Consider the following 16,319-nt stretch of genomic DNA (forward strand, 5'->3'; position numbering starts at 1 on the left):
TGCCGTGCACAATCTTGGCATCCCACACGTTCTAAACATACAAACATATACACACATATACACTAAAACTAACACAAGTAATATATCATATCAAATAAACGGATTTCACGAGGTTGCCGAGTTCACGCGAATTAATTTCAAAGTACAATCGACGAACATACTTGTTCACCAGCTTACTTGCAACTACTTTAAATATTCCAGGTGCTTGCGCTAAGAATGAAGTTTGTTTTCAAGTTGTTTTGAGTGCTTCGCAACAAATACCTTGTAAGTTATCGTTTAAATTTATCAATAATATCAGATTGCTTGATGTAATAAAACGCTGGAATGCAAATCTGAAGAAATAGATAGGATTTGCTATATATTATTGACTCATAATAACCAATATGAAACAAATGGACCAGCTATTTCGGCCCCAAATATGCACTATCTACGTATTTCACCTCCAACCTGATTCGAATATCTAAACATTTCTATTTATAAACAAAAGAATTAAATAAGTCGATAATCATGTTCAAGTGACAGTTACATTTTATATCTGGGTGGTTTTCCGAAAAAAATCACAAAATGTTAACGGCGTCATTAGCCTCAACCAAAAGTTAACAATTCTGCCGATTGAAACACAAAATTTGGTTTCAATAAAATAAGCTGTGACACTGCTCTCAACCAATACAATAAAAATAAGGATGATAATAAGTTACCGCGATGCTTAATAACGCAGGAGATTAATGATTTGTTAAATAAAAGTTAAAATTTTTCGGAAAACCACCCATCTGTCCATCCAACTGTTTCGTCGATTGTACCGGTCGTATTAATAATGGGTTCGTCACCTCATACATCTTTATTTGTTTAGTGCAATGGCGAAACTACAGTGACTCACACACTGCAGTAAAACTATAATACTTATTTTTCCTAATTGGAATACAGAATACTCTATTTTAATCTTTATTTCAATCCACTAAAGTCCAAAAAGGTATTTTAAGTAATCTAAGATACTTTGGAACCTGTCTAGGAACTTTGTACGGTGACTGTACATTAAATTACATAGGCACTAATGTACGTACGTGTTGCAACTATGTTACAAGGCTTACGGAACGTGGGCCGATTGTAAAGCCTATCTTGAAGTTACTTAGTAAGACGATGACATTACATCAGTTGTTCCACAAAGTGTATCTATTCCTGGCGACCAAAAGTGTATTTTGAGACAATTGAATTTGATGTAACTTTGCCCTTTGTTTAAGAGACAGATATATGATAAATATGTATAATACGACTTAGCTGTTGCAATCTCGCTCACTAGGTTAAAATTACACCTAAAAAAACAACAATAGGTAAGGTATCAACTCGTCTTTAATAATGATGTCCTCATTTAATAAAATACACTACCGTACTATTAACTACTCTCATCATTATCATACTCTAACTATTAAGTTACGTGTATCATACTTACATACATACAAAGTTTAAGTCAAAGCATTTATTTCAATTAATGCTCAATCAGGTACTTTCGAAACCTCAAACTTGAATTGTCCATCTGTCTGTCTGTCAGTCAAGCTAGGTGCTCGATCCAAAGTGTAGTTTTTAAGAGACGAACGAGCAACAAACTCAATACATCACTATCAACAAACAAACCTTAAAAGAGTGAGAAAGAGCCGTTTTTTCAAACCGAAACACATCTCAGTACCCTCGCATTAAGTAACCAAAAGCAAGCTTGCTACGTATGAATAAGAATTGATATGAAACGCGTTCATTTCGACAAGTGCTGACGGTCGTGCGTGGCCCTTTGATCTCCGTATACATCTCAGCTAAATATTGAATACGTGATACTAATGTCGGATGAGCTGGCTTATGCTCAGGGTTTTACATGCTCTTTGGGGTAAGTTTGAGTGATGCTTTGTGTTTTTTACAAAGGCATTTATATTTTTCAAAGGATTTGTTGCGATAAAATTGTTGATATTGATTACCATTAAAGTTTCAAAATATGTGCATATACACCATAATCACTAAGATTACAGGTAGAGTTATAAGAAATGTTAAATCCGCTTATATCAGAAATATGTAATCCAGTTATCACTATATTATATTATCAATCATTTATCATACGAGTAAGTAATAGGAAACGAGAATCTAGCCCTATACCAGCAATAATTCCACAATTCTTCTTCACACATATTACAAAAATTGTGATACTCAATATTCTTTCACCTTCAAATCTGAGGCTCTTCAGTCAGTAGTCACGTGTCCTACCACACGATGGTATCGATGAACAAGACAGTACAAATCTTCATCTTATATTGAAGATTTATAAAAGACACTTTCCTGCATAGCACCAAAGTACTGAAGCACAGAAAATCTCAGCTAATATTTGCACCGAGCAATAATACCTCCCAAATCGAAAACGTGCTATCCCCTTTGTTTATTAAAATAGCAATCTCTATGGTGAAAATCCACCACTTTCCACCCTGCATATGGTCGCATTCTATGGGAAAAAATAACATAAAACATGTTGTAATAGATTGCAATACAGATCAAAGATTTTGAGAGGTAAGTCAATAAGGATTTTAAGATATTATAGAATCAATCTCCAAACCCTTTTTCAGTCGTGGAGATTATGACTAACCTTCTCGTGGTTTCTACTGATTTTTATTGAGTAATCAAGTTTGTATAAAATGTAGAGGATACATTACGACGATTGCTTACCATCAGGTGATTCGTATCCTGGTTTACTAGTTTCAACCATAAAGAAAAATCAAATCCCAGAATGAATATTTAACTCAAAATCACACAAACACAAAAACAATATTAATGAGAACTCTAAAAACAAAATCATAACCAACCAATTTAAAATCCAGAACAGTGCCAATAAATTAAACATTATTGGGGACAAGTAAGCGAGTGTCGTATTGTTTACCGTCGTAACAGGAGCGAACGAGCCGAATACTAATTCTGGAGGGTTCGTTCCCGGGTTAGGCAAATAACGGGGATCCATCTAAAGGTGGTGTTTAATTAAATCAGAACATCTTGTGTTTACTATGATTGCTATGGACCGGGTTCCAGAAATTTCATATTGAATCTGTCAATCTGATGGGAATTTGTGCTCTGCTTTGTGTATAGGAGTTTACAATGGAATTTGAATAAAAATAGAGTATTGTTATTTGTGATTGAGTTTTGATGTTGTAGGTTGAATTATTATCTTATGAATTGACTAGTTGTGTGTGAATGTCTAGAGGGTGAGTGTCTAGATAGTCATAAACTCTTGGTCAAAAACATAAAATGCCTTACCGTACCTTATTTTCGCTGACTTCCTCTTTAAACCTTAAGATTGACTGGTAGAGAACGCCATAAGGTATTAAGTTTGCCTTATGTATCACTATTTAATTGTATTATGTACATTAAAGATGAAACCCGTGAGTTATTAATGGGTTGGCGGCCTCTAGTAGTGAGATTTATTATTTATTTATTTATCACTCTTTATGCACATGAATGTGTACAAGGTGGGCTTAATGCCGTAGGCATTTTCTACCAGCCAAACCTTTAGGTGATGCAGTGAAAAACCAGTGGTAGGTGCATGGAGCAAGCAAATACAAAAAAACTTAGGTAGTAAAATACAATATACTTACTTACACAAATATGTACCAATATATCTATATATATATATATTTAAATAACATGGAAAAATAATAAACCTACATAATAACAATACATATACTATTTACATATAATATATACATACTAATTATAGAGATGATCATGATGAAGACTCTGACAACCTCTTCAGATTTATTTATACAAATGAACATATGATTACAATCTCAGTAGCTAATTTTAAGACACACAATACCTACACACTATTTCAAACTAAACAAACCAAACAGAATACTTTTTACCGATACTCGTATCAATAACGTCAACTACAATATCACCCTTCAACTGAACACAACAAACGCCTTCACGACATCAATATTTGGAAGGTCCCAAACTTACCTCAATTAGCCGGTAAGGCTGCGAACAGACAGGCGCCCGTTAATACGGAGGGGACACGACATAATTCCGGCCAGGTAAAAGTATTATCCCCTAAACAATATTAGGAACGTGACGAGAATCTTACTCCAATTGACTTATTGCCTCACGTGTGATACTTACGAGGGACATTGTACGTTAGTAGCTTTTGTTCCTTCTCAATGAATTGTTGTTGTTTGGTTAAAAGAAGTGTGCAAGTGTGGGTGGTGCAATTGGTTCAGTTAAATGATCTTTGTACAGTATGAGCTCGTAATAGTTAGAAAGAGTATGTGTAATAAAGTAATATTTTATGCGCTGGCCTTTTCTTGCTCTGACTAAAGCGTTTAATCAAAAATGTAGAAACTGCGGTGGCTGGGCAACCGGCTACCAAATAACGAACAGTAGATTCGATTCCCGTACGAAGCAACCCTTTGTGTTATCCACAAATTTTTGTGTGAACTTGTATGTTTGTAAACGCACCCACAACACAGAAGAAAATGCTGGTTGGCTGCAGGGCAACGTTTAAAAAAAAACAAATTGAAATAACCAATTAAATATTCGTGAATACCACGTCTATATTTGAATTTTTAAAGACGTCTATTTGAAAAGCGAATATTATTTCAGCCAAAATTTTCCACAGAATATTCAGTACTACGTGGCAGCCGACCATAGAAAAAAAATACCCAGAAACCGAATAGAATCTTCGAAATATTCAGTATTTCCTGGCACAATGTTATCGTTGAATAAAAATACCTTTCCGTAAAAAAACCTCTTGCGAATTTTCATCAGAATCGACAATAAACCGAGGTAAACTGGGGTGCCGAACTAAAAACGAGTACCTAGAAACAATTTTCGTATCTTCCCTTTAAAACCCGCGTCATATATTCCTAACACACGACACCCTATTTCCCGGGGCACCTATCTTCGAAACCGCAAGCTTTCAATAGCGGCGCCGCGAGATGTGTACATTTTTTTCTTATAGAGATACGTACAATTTACGACTATTTTCCGTAGTTCGTATATCTAGAGATGGGAGACTATCGTAGTACGCGTTTCACGTAATAGGTACCCAAACGCGTAGCGGATATTCAATGTTCCGTGTGTCGCCTTCGATCTTCGATCAAGGCTGTCTTGTGTTACGTACGCACTGAAGTGCTGAGCACATTCGGTTCGTGAAATGTTTATTTATTTATATGATGAAAGGGGAATATGGTAAACAGAAATATTTTAACATACAGCAATCTAAAATAACAAATAATAATATTGAACGAACATTTTCTAAGACTACGTGCATAGGTACGGTAAAGTTACTTCCTCTTACATTTAATATGTGACTTTAAAAAACCTTCTTTCTCAGCAAACTGTATACTCCTCTCCACACATACCTCCTCATTGTTAAAAGTTATCTGAAACCTACACGAATCAACAACTTAGCGTATTTAATGAATAAAACTACTTATAAGTTTTAAAACAAAGAACAAAATTCCCACGCATCTAAAAAAAATCTATCCCAATTCTGGTCATGCGAAAAATCGACGGACAACTCGGGACGGGGCCACCAATGGGCACAGGACTTAACCCCCGCGACACATATTGCGGGCGTGACGCGAAATATCGAGCAGTCGAGCAATACATATACTCGAGCAATACATACAACACTCGGATGTGCTCGTGAATTCTGAATTAGGTTTGATTATTGTGAAGAAGCGATAGCGCACGTATTAGCCACCCTCCTGTTTACCGTCTTCATGCTCGCTCCAATTCTATTACACTGTTTCTTTTGAATAAATTCTCTTTTTAACAATAGTTTTGTTTATTTTAAAAGCTGAATAGTTGCCAGTGCGTTTGCATCGTGAGGTTGAATTGGCTTTGAACTTTGAATATTAGGTATGGTACCACTTTTCATTTTTGTATATTACGGAGTCTAAAATTGCAAATTGCAGTCACTGTTGCACAGGAGACTCACTTTCAGGACTTAGCGTCTGTTTTACCACCTTCATATAAGTGCCCGATAAACTTATATGACAGATAGTTCATACAAATTACGTTCTTAATTCAAATTTATCTGGGATATAGCGGCTATCCAGACATTGTGAATCAGGTCTTTAGTAATATAAAATCTATGCATCTATAATATCTATCTGTACCTATAAACAAAATATTTTCACGCACACCACAAAACTTAAAATCCAAACACTATTTTAAACTCTACTAACAGTACTTTCTTTCACAAAAAGCTACCGTATTAGAAAACTATGTACATAATCCATACATCGATTACAAAGTTTGCAACTACACGCCGGCAGCGGCGCGCACTTGCGGAATATCAAACATAGGGTACCTACCTAGCATACCTAGGTTACCTAGGTCTCTTTGTTTCCTTCCAGTCACGTGTACCAGCCTTTATCTGCTCTGTCATGAGCATGTTAGCCTTTCGTGTGAGTTACCAACAATTTCAATACGAGGTGTATCGGAAAATTCTACAACTTATGCAACAATATGACACGTGCAATGCGTACTGTCATAGATGTGTTTCGATGGTTTGTCTGGTGAGAATTGAGTTTAGATTGTTGGATTAAATTTATTTTGTTTGTATATTTATTTATTTGTAGATTTTACTTGTTGCGTTAATTTGATTCTAAATAAAATTTTAATTTACAATAGCTCATACTATTTACATACAACCAGTAATTTGAGACTGAAAATATCTTCATCTGTTTCTTTCCTATCCTATCCTATTAACAGCGTATAAAGTAGTCACTACTGACCAAAGACCTCTTCTCACACAGAGAATATTTAATGAGCATTAATCATTAAATGATACCTGAGAAATGTCAGGTAGTAGCCAATATAACCAATGTGGGGAAATGTTTGGTACATTACACAATATTTCAAACTGTCTTGTAATCTCCAAAGAGGACCAACTGTATAATTTCAAGTACCGTACATATCCCCACAAGTACACAATCAAGATATACATACCTAATCTTCCTTATCACCTGTTGACAAATGAAGAATTCTTATTTTCTAACAATATTGTTCTTTATTTCTAAGCGAATAAAGACGTTATCTTGAGTGTTATATCTAAAAGACTAATTAGTGTTGGTCTTAGATCAAACTGAAGCACCCTTTAGTAGCCTCTAGAGATAAATATGTAGTTAGAATAAAACTTGTCATTGCCTAAACCAACAAGCATTTAGATGAAATCGTGAGACATAAATTAACTAAAAATCACGGTTTACTCACGTATATGCGTCTGCACACGCTGCTCATGATGAAGAGTCTCTGTGACACGAAACTAGTAGAGCTTTTCTTCATTAATATACGTGAGTAATCCGTGATTTTTACTGTATCTAATCCATAATTTAACAAGCCTGTTTAAATGTACAGCTAAAAGTAATTTTGTACTATTTTATCGACCTGCTTACATGTAGAAGTACTTACAAAGTACTTTATTTAAGATTCGCGTGCAATATACGTAAAATCGTAGTTATCATTGAATAATTATTTTTAACACATACCTAAAGAGTAAATGATCCAAATACATTAGTATAGATACGGAAACTATTTAAAGTTTATAGTTTTATTCAACGATGTATAGTTTCCGTGTCAATTAGCAACTAGCAACAAACTCAATATTGCCTCAGCATGTTCCCGTGAACAATAAACAGTATGACGTCACAACAATGACAATTAAATCAGTCTTGCAACATGACACTAAGACAATAGCGGTTACTTTGCAGTTACAGCATAAATATGGAATCATTTCACTCAAAGATAACCTTTTACAGTTCAATGCTATCACGTCACTGACGATAGGTGATATAAGACCGATAACTGGTACTTTTAAGACTCAGTTACTGAGCAAACCTCCAACTTACATCACCTTCAAAATTTGTGAGTACCTACATACCATTTGGTTCCAATTTTAAAATTCGTTCTTTTCTGTCAATTGTTTTTTTTTATTTTTAATACCATGAGCAATGGTTTTTGAAATATTCCTAAGCAATTTATTTGCTAACTATTTAATTCAGTTCGTGATTTTGCCTAATTAATTTTCATTCTCTTAAATAAATAAATCATCACAATCTTAAATAAAATATTTCTTATTGAATATTCAAAGAAATATCATTGCTCATGGCATTTTGAACTCTATTGCCACTATAATTAACGTATTCTAGTCTTATTTTCCTCAGATAATGATGATATCTGCGAGTAATTCTCGTAGAGCTTGTGCGGGATCAGAGGCGGCTGGTACAAGGCGAACATTTGAGCCCAAGCAAGCACAGAGGTGATTGTTTAGTTGTAAGCTTAAGGAATTAATAAAATTTCTTATTACTTTAATAATATTATTATCACTCAAGAATAGGGAAGACGAGATTATTTTTAGTTTTCGTTTCTTTAGATTATTTTAATCCACATGTATTTTTATTTACACCTGTTACAAAACCTTTTAACATTAAGCCAACCTATCGTCAGACACCAGGTAAAATACTATTCATACTATTAGGGTAGAATTTCAAAATTAAAAGATCTGAAACACATTTAATGCTTAAACATTCTCCGCGTGAGGAGAGACCTTTGGTCAGCAGGCCACTTATAGGCTGTTGATATTTATATGAAACACAATTATATGCTAATTAATTACCTAACACAGCAATCGAACTAAAGACTCTTACGTACTACAGCAGTTATACCTTGTTCGCACTACGTCAGTATTTTTATCCAGCAGCGAAGTAACAGTCCAGTAACAACAACTTCAGTCCCAAAATCGAAGGGAGAAAGAGCTATTAAATACTCGCTACTTGACCAAAATACTAGCGTAGTGCAAACAAGGCATCACAGTCGTACTTGTAACTATTCGGCTAAATAAAGGCCTATGACCACGATCTACAAAACGATAAAAAGATATCTTCACCAAAATAACAATCTTATCATATTTGTCTAAACATCACATGTTTACTAAAATATATTTTGAAATTGAATTAAACCTACGACCAACATTATGAAAATAATCCTCTTAGTCTTTATTGCTTGAGCAGTAAGGTTGTTGATTGCGTAATTTTAAAACAATAGAGACAATATTGTTTTCTTTATTTTATCCTCTCATTATAAAGTGTTACACAACCGTGAATGTTGGTATGTACCTTTATATATAGTTGTAAATCAGTAACGTAGAGCGGGTTCAATTCCCGCCAACAGACTAACTCTGATCCACAAATTGTTGTTTCGGGTCTGGGTGTCATGTGTATGTGAATTTGTATGTTTGTAAACGCAACCACGACACAGGAGAAAACCCTAGTTTGGTGCAACGTTTTCTTAAACAATACAATCAACTACAACAATACGTACATGGCCTGGGAAATAACAAACAAACAAATAAAACAATTATAAACTAAACTTAATTTATTTGAATTAAATGTTTTTCCTACCAGCATAGCCTCGTACTTATCTTTCACCATGTCTTACCTTTCAAATGAGTTATGAAGATGATACAATAAAGAACATTGTAAGCAGACTATAAGTACTGTCCGAGGCTGTTGGAATAATTAAAAGACAATTATTATAGAAATTAACTACTCACGATAATCTATAAATATCTCTACAGTGTTGTAAACTAATTTAGTAATAAAGTTTACATTTTACACTTCAGTTTGTTTCTAGTGATTTCTTATTTTTCTTTTTTAAATAATTGTGCATCACACTGTAGTTGCTAACAATGACATTTGGTATTTAGTCCAATCTATGTGTGTTTAAACAAAACGTGTAAAATAAAATAAATATTAACAGTTTTTTTATATATTGTCAACGCATGCGTCGTAATCATCCAGAAAGAGACTAATGGATTGAATATGGCATTGAATATGCTTGTATATAAATGTTGTGTTTGAAGTGTTTAATAAACAATGATTTGTTGAGTACTGTGAGTAGATATTTAGATAAGATTTTTTTAATAATATTTTTTTAATAACATACAACAAGCTATAACCGCATGTTTTTTTATCACCTGCCAATTTTATCTGAGCGTTAGGTTTCATTCAAACATTCTATTTTTGTGATAAAAATACAGTTTACAATAAAAAGGAACCGACTTTACTGAATATTACATATTTATTTAAAAATGGAATAAAAGAATATGAATGGAAGAATAGAATAAATATATAATATTTAGTAAAGTCGGTTATTTTTTTATTGTAAGTTGTATTTTTATAACAAAAATAGAATGTTGAAAAATTGTAAAGTGTAAAAATTCCAGGCCATATATTATGTTTTTCTTTCCATTTTATACTCTGACTGTTATCGCCATTTGATTGAATGATTAGTGCGAGTGTTGAGAATTCGATGATCAGGTTGTACAAGGTATTGGATATTTATTTATTTATTGACCACTTAATGGACAATCATTGAAGAAGTGTTAATAGGATAGTATATTGAGTTCAGTGTCAATCTCTGGGCTTATCTTTTATAACAATATATAAGAGTAATAATTGTGCCACTGGAACGGGTATCTATAGGTACATCTTTTTCATATCCGTTCAGCTTTCGTAAATATACTGGCCTGACTAATTAAGGGTGCTTTTACAACAAACATGTTTTTTATATGAAAAGATGCGTGCTATAGATGTGTGCTATGGATGGCTTCGCTACTATCGATACATCGCATACCGACCTGCGCATCTTCCTCGCCCAGCTTCGTAGCACATCTCATACTCAACCAACATAGCACAACATAGCACAACTCTTGTGGAAAAGTACCCTAATACCGAATCAATTAATATACGTAACAATATTGTTGTACGATTTCTCGTAAATGAAAAGTTAATTTAACCTAAAAATATTCTAACATTTTTTTAATATTTTAGGTGACAAACATGGGTGACGCCATGGATAACGCAAACCATAAAAATGATAAAACAGCAGCAACACTCGACGAAGCTATGCTGCTGTCAGGTAATGAATTCAAATTATAATTATATAAACAATAAACTTCCAAAGAGATGATAGCAATATTCTTACTCGTTTTAAATTATGTAAATATTATAAAAATATATACCTAAGTGCTTTACATGTGCATGTAAAGCAATGGATAGATGAAAAACTACATAGCTATTTGAAACAAATAAAAACGCACTGTACACTATTGACATAGAACTAACAATACCTCTTCTTCCTCTAAGGGTTTGGCATCTACAACATCATACACATGCTGATGTCTGGTCTGATACTGATGGGAATGATCATGCATTGCCTAGTACTGGGGTACGTGATACCCGCAGCGCAATGTGATTTGGAGCTCACAACGCAACAGAAAGGATGGTTGTCAGCATTGCCGTTTACAGGTAAAAAAGTAGATTGAAATAGTAAAGGAGTACAATATCATTTCTATTTGTACCGTATAAACTCATAATTGATCCTTACTCGTCTCTCTCGGAGTTTCATTATCAGTGTGTAACTCTACTCTTTCACTGCTAAGAAAGGGCCACTTTTCACACGGAGAAGAAAACGGCATCAATCAACAAGCTTCCCACCTGAATTTTAGATATTTGTAATCTTATTATTTTTTAAAATTAAGATCTGATTACTCATGCCCAGATTCGTCGGATAATAAAACTACAATTATTACTAGGATATAAATACCCTTACATGCCACGCTAAATACCTAAAGGAACATTTAAAAAAACAACTAACTTTTTTATTATTTTTTTTTCAGCCATAATACTAACGTCATATTTCTGGGGATGGTTAGCTGATACTAAAGGTAGAAGGACAGCCATGCTTGGTTCTATGTTTCTGGCTGTGATCATAAGTGCAATATCTAGTTTTGCACCAAACCTTACATCGTTTGCTGTATTACAATTTGTTTCAGCTATTTTGTAAGTATTAAAATTATCAAAATATTTTTTCTTATCGCGCTTTGTTTTCAAATATCTTCTTGTTTTGATTATTTTTTTATGCTATAAGCTGGTAAACGAGTAGTCGGATCACCTGATGGTAAGCAATCGTCGCCACGGACATCCGAAATACCAGAGGCATTATAACTGCGTTGCCGGCCTTTTGGGGTTAGGAATTTAATGATTTTTGGGGAATCGGGGATTGGGAAGAACGGTAATTAGAGGCCGTTGTTTGCTTAATTACGGGTTTAAGAAGTTTTGTTGTGTTGATATTTTGCAGTGATGTTTCTTAACTGCTTCTTTATTATTACTCCTATTTATATGCTGTTTTTACAGGACCCAGTGTACAATTTTCTTAAACTTATTTTCTTTTATTTTCAGTATGACAGGTCCTTCCGCAGTAGTGTATACTTTTCTTGGAGAGTTTCATAATCTACGTCATAGAGACAAGATGGTCACTTTAGGGTCAGCTTTCATTGGCATTGGCACGATAGTCTTACCATGTGAGTATAAAATTGTATCTACATTTTGTATTTTACTGAGACTGACAAAGTTCCAATACTTGGCATCTCAGAGATCCAATAGCTTGGCTGTTCCTTTTCCATAATCATTAATTTAAGTTAATATTTTACTTTAATACAATAAGGTACTAATTTTTACTGAATCAATGTGTTTCCATTTCAGGTCTGTCCTGGCTGATTCTACCACAAAACTTCTCCTTCTACTTGGAATTCTTGGACATTTACTACCGGCCCTGGAGGCTGTTGGTAGTGGCTTGCACCATTCCGTTTGCCCTCGCCACAATCTTTCTCTTCTTTGCTCCAGAAAGTCCTAAGTTCCTCTATTCTAGCGGTCGCCACGAAGAGTGTTTGGAAGTATTGAGAATAATCTATGCAGCCAATAACTTCAAGCCTAAGGATAGTTTTATTGTAAGTAAATATATATCACAATGAGTACTATCCCAATCAACCCTTTTTTAATTGGGTATATTTCCAAATTCTGCCCTAATAATGGTACTGGCACCCGTATAATATTTTTAGAATCTAAGGCTATTGTGAGTTCCAAAGTTGGTTAATTTATTACTGAGGAATTTAGGAATTAATCATTTCAATTGTTTTATAGAGCTATTCATAAATCTATCTTCAATGTTAAAAATAGAATTTCGTATTTACGTCAAAGAAGTTCCGAATGGAGTTTAAATTGAAATCACAACACAATACTGCTTATTACTTTCCACAACTAAGACTGGTTTTATCAATTAAAATGTATTATAGTGGCGCAAAGACTATGAGAGACTAATTAATATGAATTTTATTACCTTTTCCTTAAAGGTGAAGTCACTGATTGCAGAGAATCAGGTCACAAACTCGAACAAAGGCAGAGGTATAACCGGCGTATTGTCTTCTATGAAGGAACAAACTTTACCAATCTTCAAACCACCACTCCTTCCCTGGATCTGTCTCACCTGCTTCGTGCAATTTGGAGTATTTTCTGCGTAAGTATCTACTATCTATGATCTATACTAGGCTATGATTGTACTATATTTTTATGATGCCAATCAATTAAGTAGTTGTGCCTTTTTCATTCTTGATTTCAAACGTGTTAACCTCATCTTTATACAGGCATACTGCCTGTAATTGGGATTTTGTAAAGGTCGCTCCCACACATAAGAGGTCCATAACAGAATGTGATAAGTATGATTGTGTAGAGATGAAACTTGTTTCTGTAAGTAGGGATGACTCGTTCACCATCTTCTTACTATTTTTTTATACTGTTTCAGAACAAACGGCTTCTACATCTGGTTCCCAACTATTCTGAATGCGCTAGGCAGCCAGGAGAGCGTTAATATGAAAATTTGTGACGTCATTGAGTTGACTCGAAACAAAGCAGCTGCTGATGCTCTCAACAATACTACGGTCAGTATAAGTAATCATTACTATGTGTTATTTAACATAACTACTTTTTATTTTGACTTACCATAAGGTTGATGCAATGATGCAATGGCTGCGCAATTATCTGAACAATCTACGCATTAATGCAGTGAAAAATTATAAAGTAAGTGACAAATAATAATTATCAGCAATGCACCTGTGACTCCTCTGGTGTTGCGGGTGTCCATGGACGGCGCTGATCGCTTACCATCAGGTGACCTATCTGCTCGTTTGACCCCCTATTCCATAAAAAAACAGTCTTTACACATCCTTGATAAACACATTTCAAACACACACACACATTTGATTGGGATTCTCGATCATTCTGGTATTACCTTTACTCAATTAACTTAATATTTCAACAAAAATCTTCCAAAAAGACACTCTACTAAAATTAACACCCTTAATCTTTTTTTGCAGATCATCTGCGACGATACAATCTACACCTCAACATTCGAGCGTTCAATCTACGTTGGGCTCGTATTCTTCTCCATGTACCTCATCGTGGCTGTCCTAGTAGACTTTGTGGGGAAGAAATTCATCTTGGTGGTGACCCTGACCATCACTGGCATCTGTGCCATCAGTGCTAATCTGGTGTATGACCAGCAAATTGCTGTGGTACTGTTTGCCATCTTCCAAATGTCTGGTGCATGTGTTGGATTGACTAACGCTGTTGCTGTTCAATTGTTTCCTACCAAGTATAGGTTGGTCTACATTTATTCTATATACATATCACGTAACTGACTGTAATAGGGGTGAGCCTATTGCTATATACTGGCATAATTCCAGGGTCCATGTTACGATTGAGAAATTTTCCGTAAAGTAGATTAATAATAAAGTCGGTAAGTACCTACGGTAACCTTACTAAACTGAACAAACAGTTTTATGAAAACGACATTAAAATTGATTCAGCCAATCGCGAAATAATCGCGGACAAACTCATATACAGATACACATACAGATCAAACTAAGAACCTGCTTTATTTGGAAGTCGGTTGAAATATAGAAATCCTGATCTCCCCACGGCAATGTATTTTTCCTTCTTCTTATTTTTTTTTAGTTACCAAAATAACCAAACAGAAATAGTAATACATACTCAAGGCTTGATCATATTTAAGGTTTTATAGCATTTTTATGTATGTGAATACGCTTAACGAGATTATAAGATTAAATGTAGTTAAATGTGGAACAGCTTAGCAAAGGTAGAAATATCTCTATAACCTTTATTCACATTACATTAAGTTTGATTTTCCTGTAAACAGGGGTATGGCCGTCTGCCTGGCAATGTTGTCGGGACGCACGGGTTCGATGGTTGGATCCTATCTTATTGGTTTATTTCTGGACATTAATTGTGGCGCGGGATTTTATCTATTTGGAGGTCTTCTTGTTGGTGAGTATAACTTTAGTTCCCAATTTGACATGTGCAAATTCAATTGTTAGCAATTTTAAGTTTCTTTTAATTTCTGTTTTATTCCAAGCCAGTTAGCGCAACATGATTTCATACTCTTACTTAATACTTTTGTCACATGACATTTTTTTCTAAACAGTATTGAAGTAGTATTCCATTAAATTTCGAACTATTCAAATGAAATAAGCCACGTAAGTAGAACATTTTCGTATTCAATTTTTTGTTTCTTAATTACAGTAAACGGCTTAACCTGCCTTACACTCCCAAATATGAAAAAAGAAAAGGTTCCTGAAACAATAGCAACTGCACCAAAAGACACTCAAGAACCTTAATGAGAAGAGAACATGATTGGAGATAAAAGAAATGATAGAGGGGGTCATTGGAAGATAGAAAAAGTAGAGTGGAAGATTTATTTAGAAAAGAGATTTTATTGTTGAGTATGATATGATGAGGTAATGTTGGAAGGTAGTTCCCCCCTCCCTACCTTGGAGTGTAAGAGAAGTAAAGAGTTCTGTATAAAAGCCATCAAAAGCCAGTCACAGTCAAAATGTCCATATGACAGAATATTGTCATGTATAGAGTATACAGTAAGACATTAGAAATTAATCTCTAAGTTGTTTTTGTAGGTATTCTATTGCAATTGAAAAAAGAACTTTAATGTCCTCGTGACTTGCACACATTGAACTTTTGATGGTAACTGTGAATATATTAATTATTTTAATTAAACTATTATTTTCTTACACATCTCCAACTCATGATAAAAGCAACACGCTTTATTAAAACCAAACCAACAACATTTTGAAATAGAAAAGAGAGAAAAAAAAAGAAAAGCTTGCAACAAAGGACATTGTCTCCGGTCGATAACAATAGCATTGCGAACGATTGGATGGGCCGCCATTAGAAATATTGAAGTTATAACGGGTTACGTGACGTACTGCCACATTGTGCTGGAGACATTCTACATCTACACAGGTGTCCTGTCTCTAAACGAAAGTAAAAATGTAATAACGTATCTTGTCTTGTATATAAATGTTTAATGAAATTGTAGCACATTTGGTAAGTGAAATAAATTGGAAACGATCGTAAGATTTA

General features: G+C 34.3%; 1 protein-coding gene across 1 annotated transcript; it reads left to right on the forward strand.

The window, feature by feature from the left end:
• Window positions 1-7,851: 7,851 nt before the first annotated feature.
• Window positions 7,852-15,953, forward strand: LOC118263868 (synaptic vesicle glycoprotein 2C-like). Its single transcript, XM_035576068.2, has 12 exons — window positions 7,852-7,893; window positions 8,193-8,287; window positions 10,860-10,947; window positions 11,175-11,336; window positions 11,708-11,870; window positions 12,270-12,391; window positions 12,573-12,817; window positions 13,220-13,383; window positions 13,669-13,804; window positions 14,240-14,523; window positions 15,082-15,209; window positions 15,465-15,953. The coding sequence occupies exons 3-12, from the start codon at window positions 10,869-10,871 to the stop codon at window positions 15,557-15,559; spliced, it is 1,578 nt and encodes a 525-aa protein (XP_035431961.2). The 5' UTR covers window positions 7,852-7,893; window positions 8,193-8,287; window positions 10,860-10,868; the 3' UTR covers window positions 15,560-15,953.
• Window positions 15,954-16,319: the final 366 nt, after the last annotated feature.

The sequence above is a fragment of the Spodoptera frugiperda genome, chromosome 27 (genome assembly GCF_023101765.2).
Source record: "Spodoptera frugiperda isolate SF20-4 chromosome 27, AGI-APGP_CSIRO_Sfru_2.0, whole genome shotgun sequence".
Classification (NCBI taxonomy): domain Eukaryota; kingdom Metazoa; phylum Arthropoda; class Insecta; order Lepidoptera; family Noctuidae; genus Spodoptera; species Spodoptera frugiperda.

What these genes read in the sequence shown, in the direction of transcription:
- LOC118263868 (XM_035576068.2), top strand. Translation starts at nt 10,869, where the DNA reads ATGGGTGACGCCATGGATAACGCAAACCATAAAAATGATAAAACAGCA. An exon ending in TGGCACGATAGTCTTACCAT is followed by an intron (nt 12,392 to 12,572) that starts GTGAGTATAAAA and finishes TTTCCATTTCAG; the next exon opens with GTCTGTCCTGGCTGATTCTA. An exon ending in CAATTTGGAGTATTTTCTGC is followed by an intron (nt 13,384 to 13,668) that starts GTAAGTATCTAC and finishes ATACTGTTTCAG; the next exon opens with AACAAACGGCTTCTACATCT.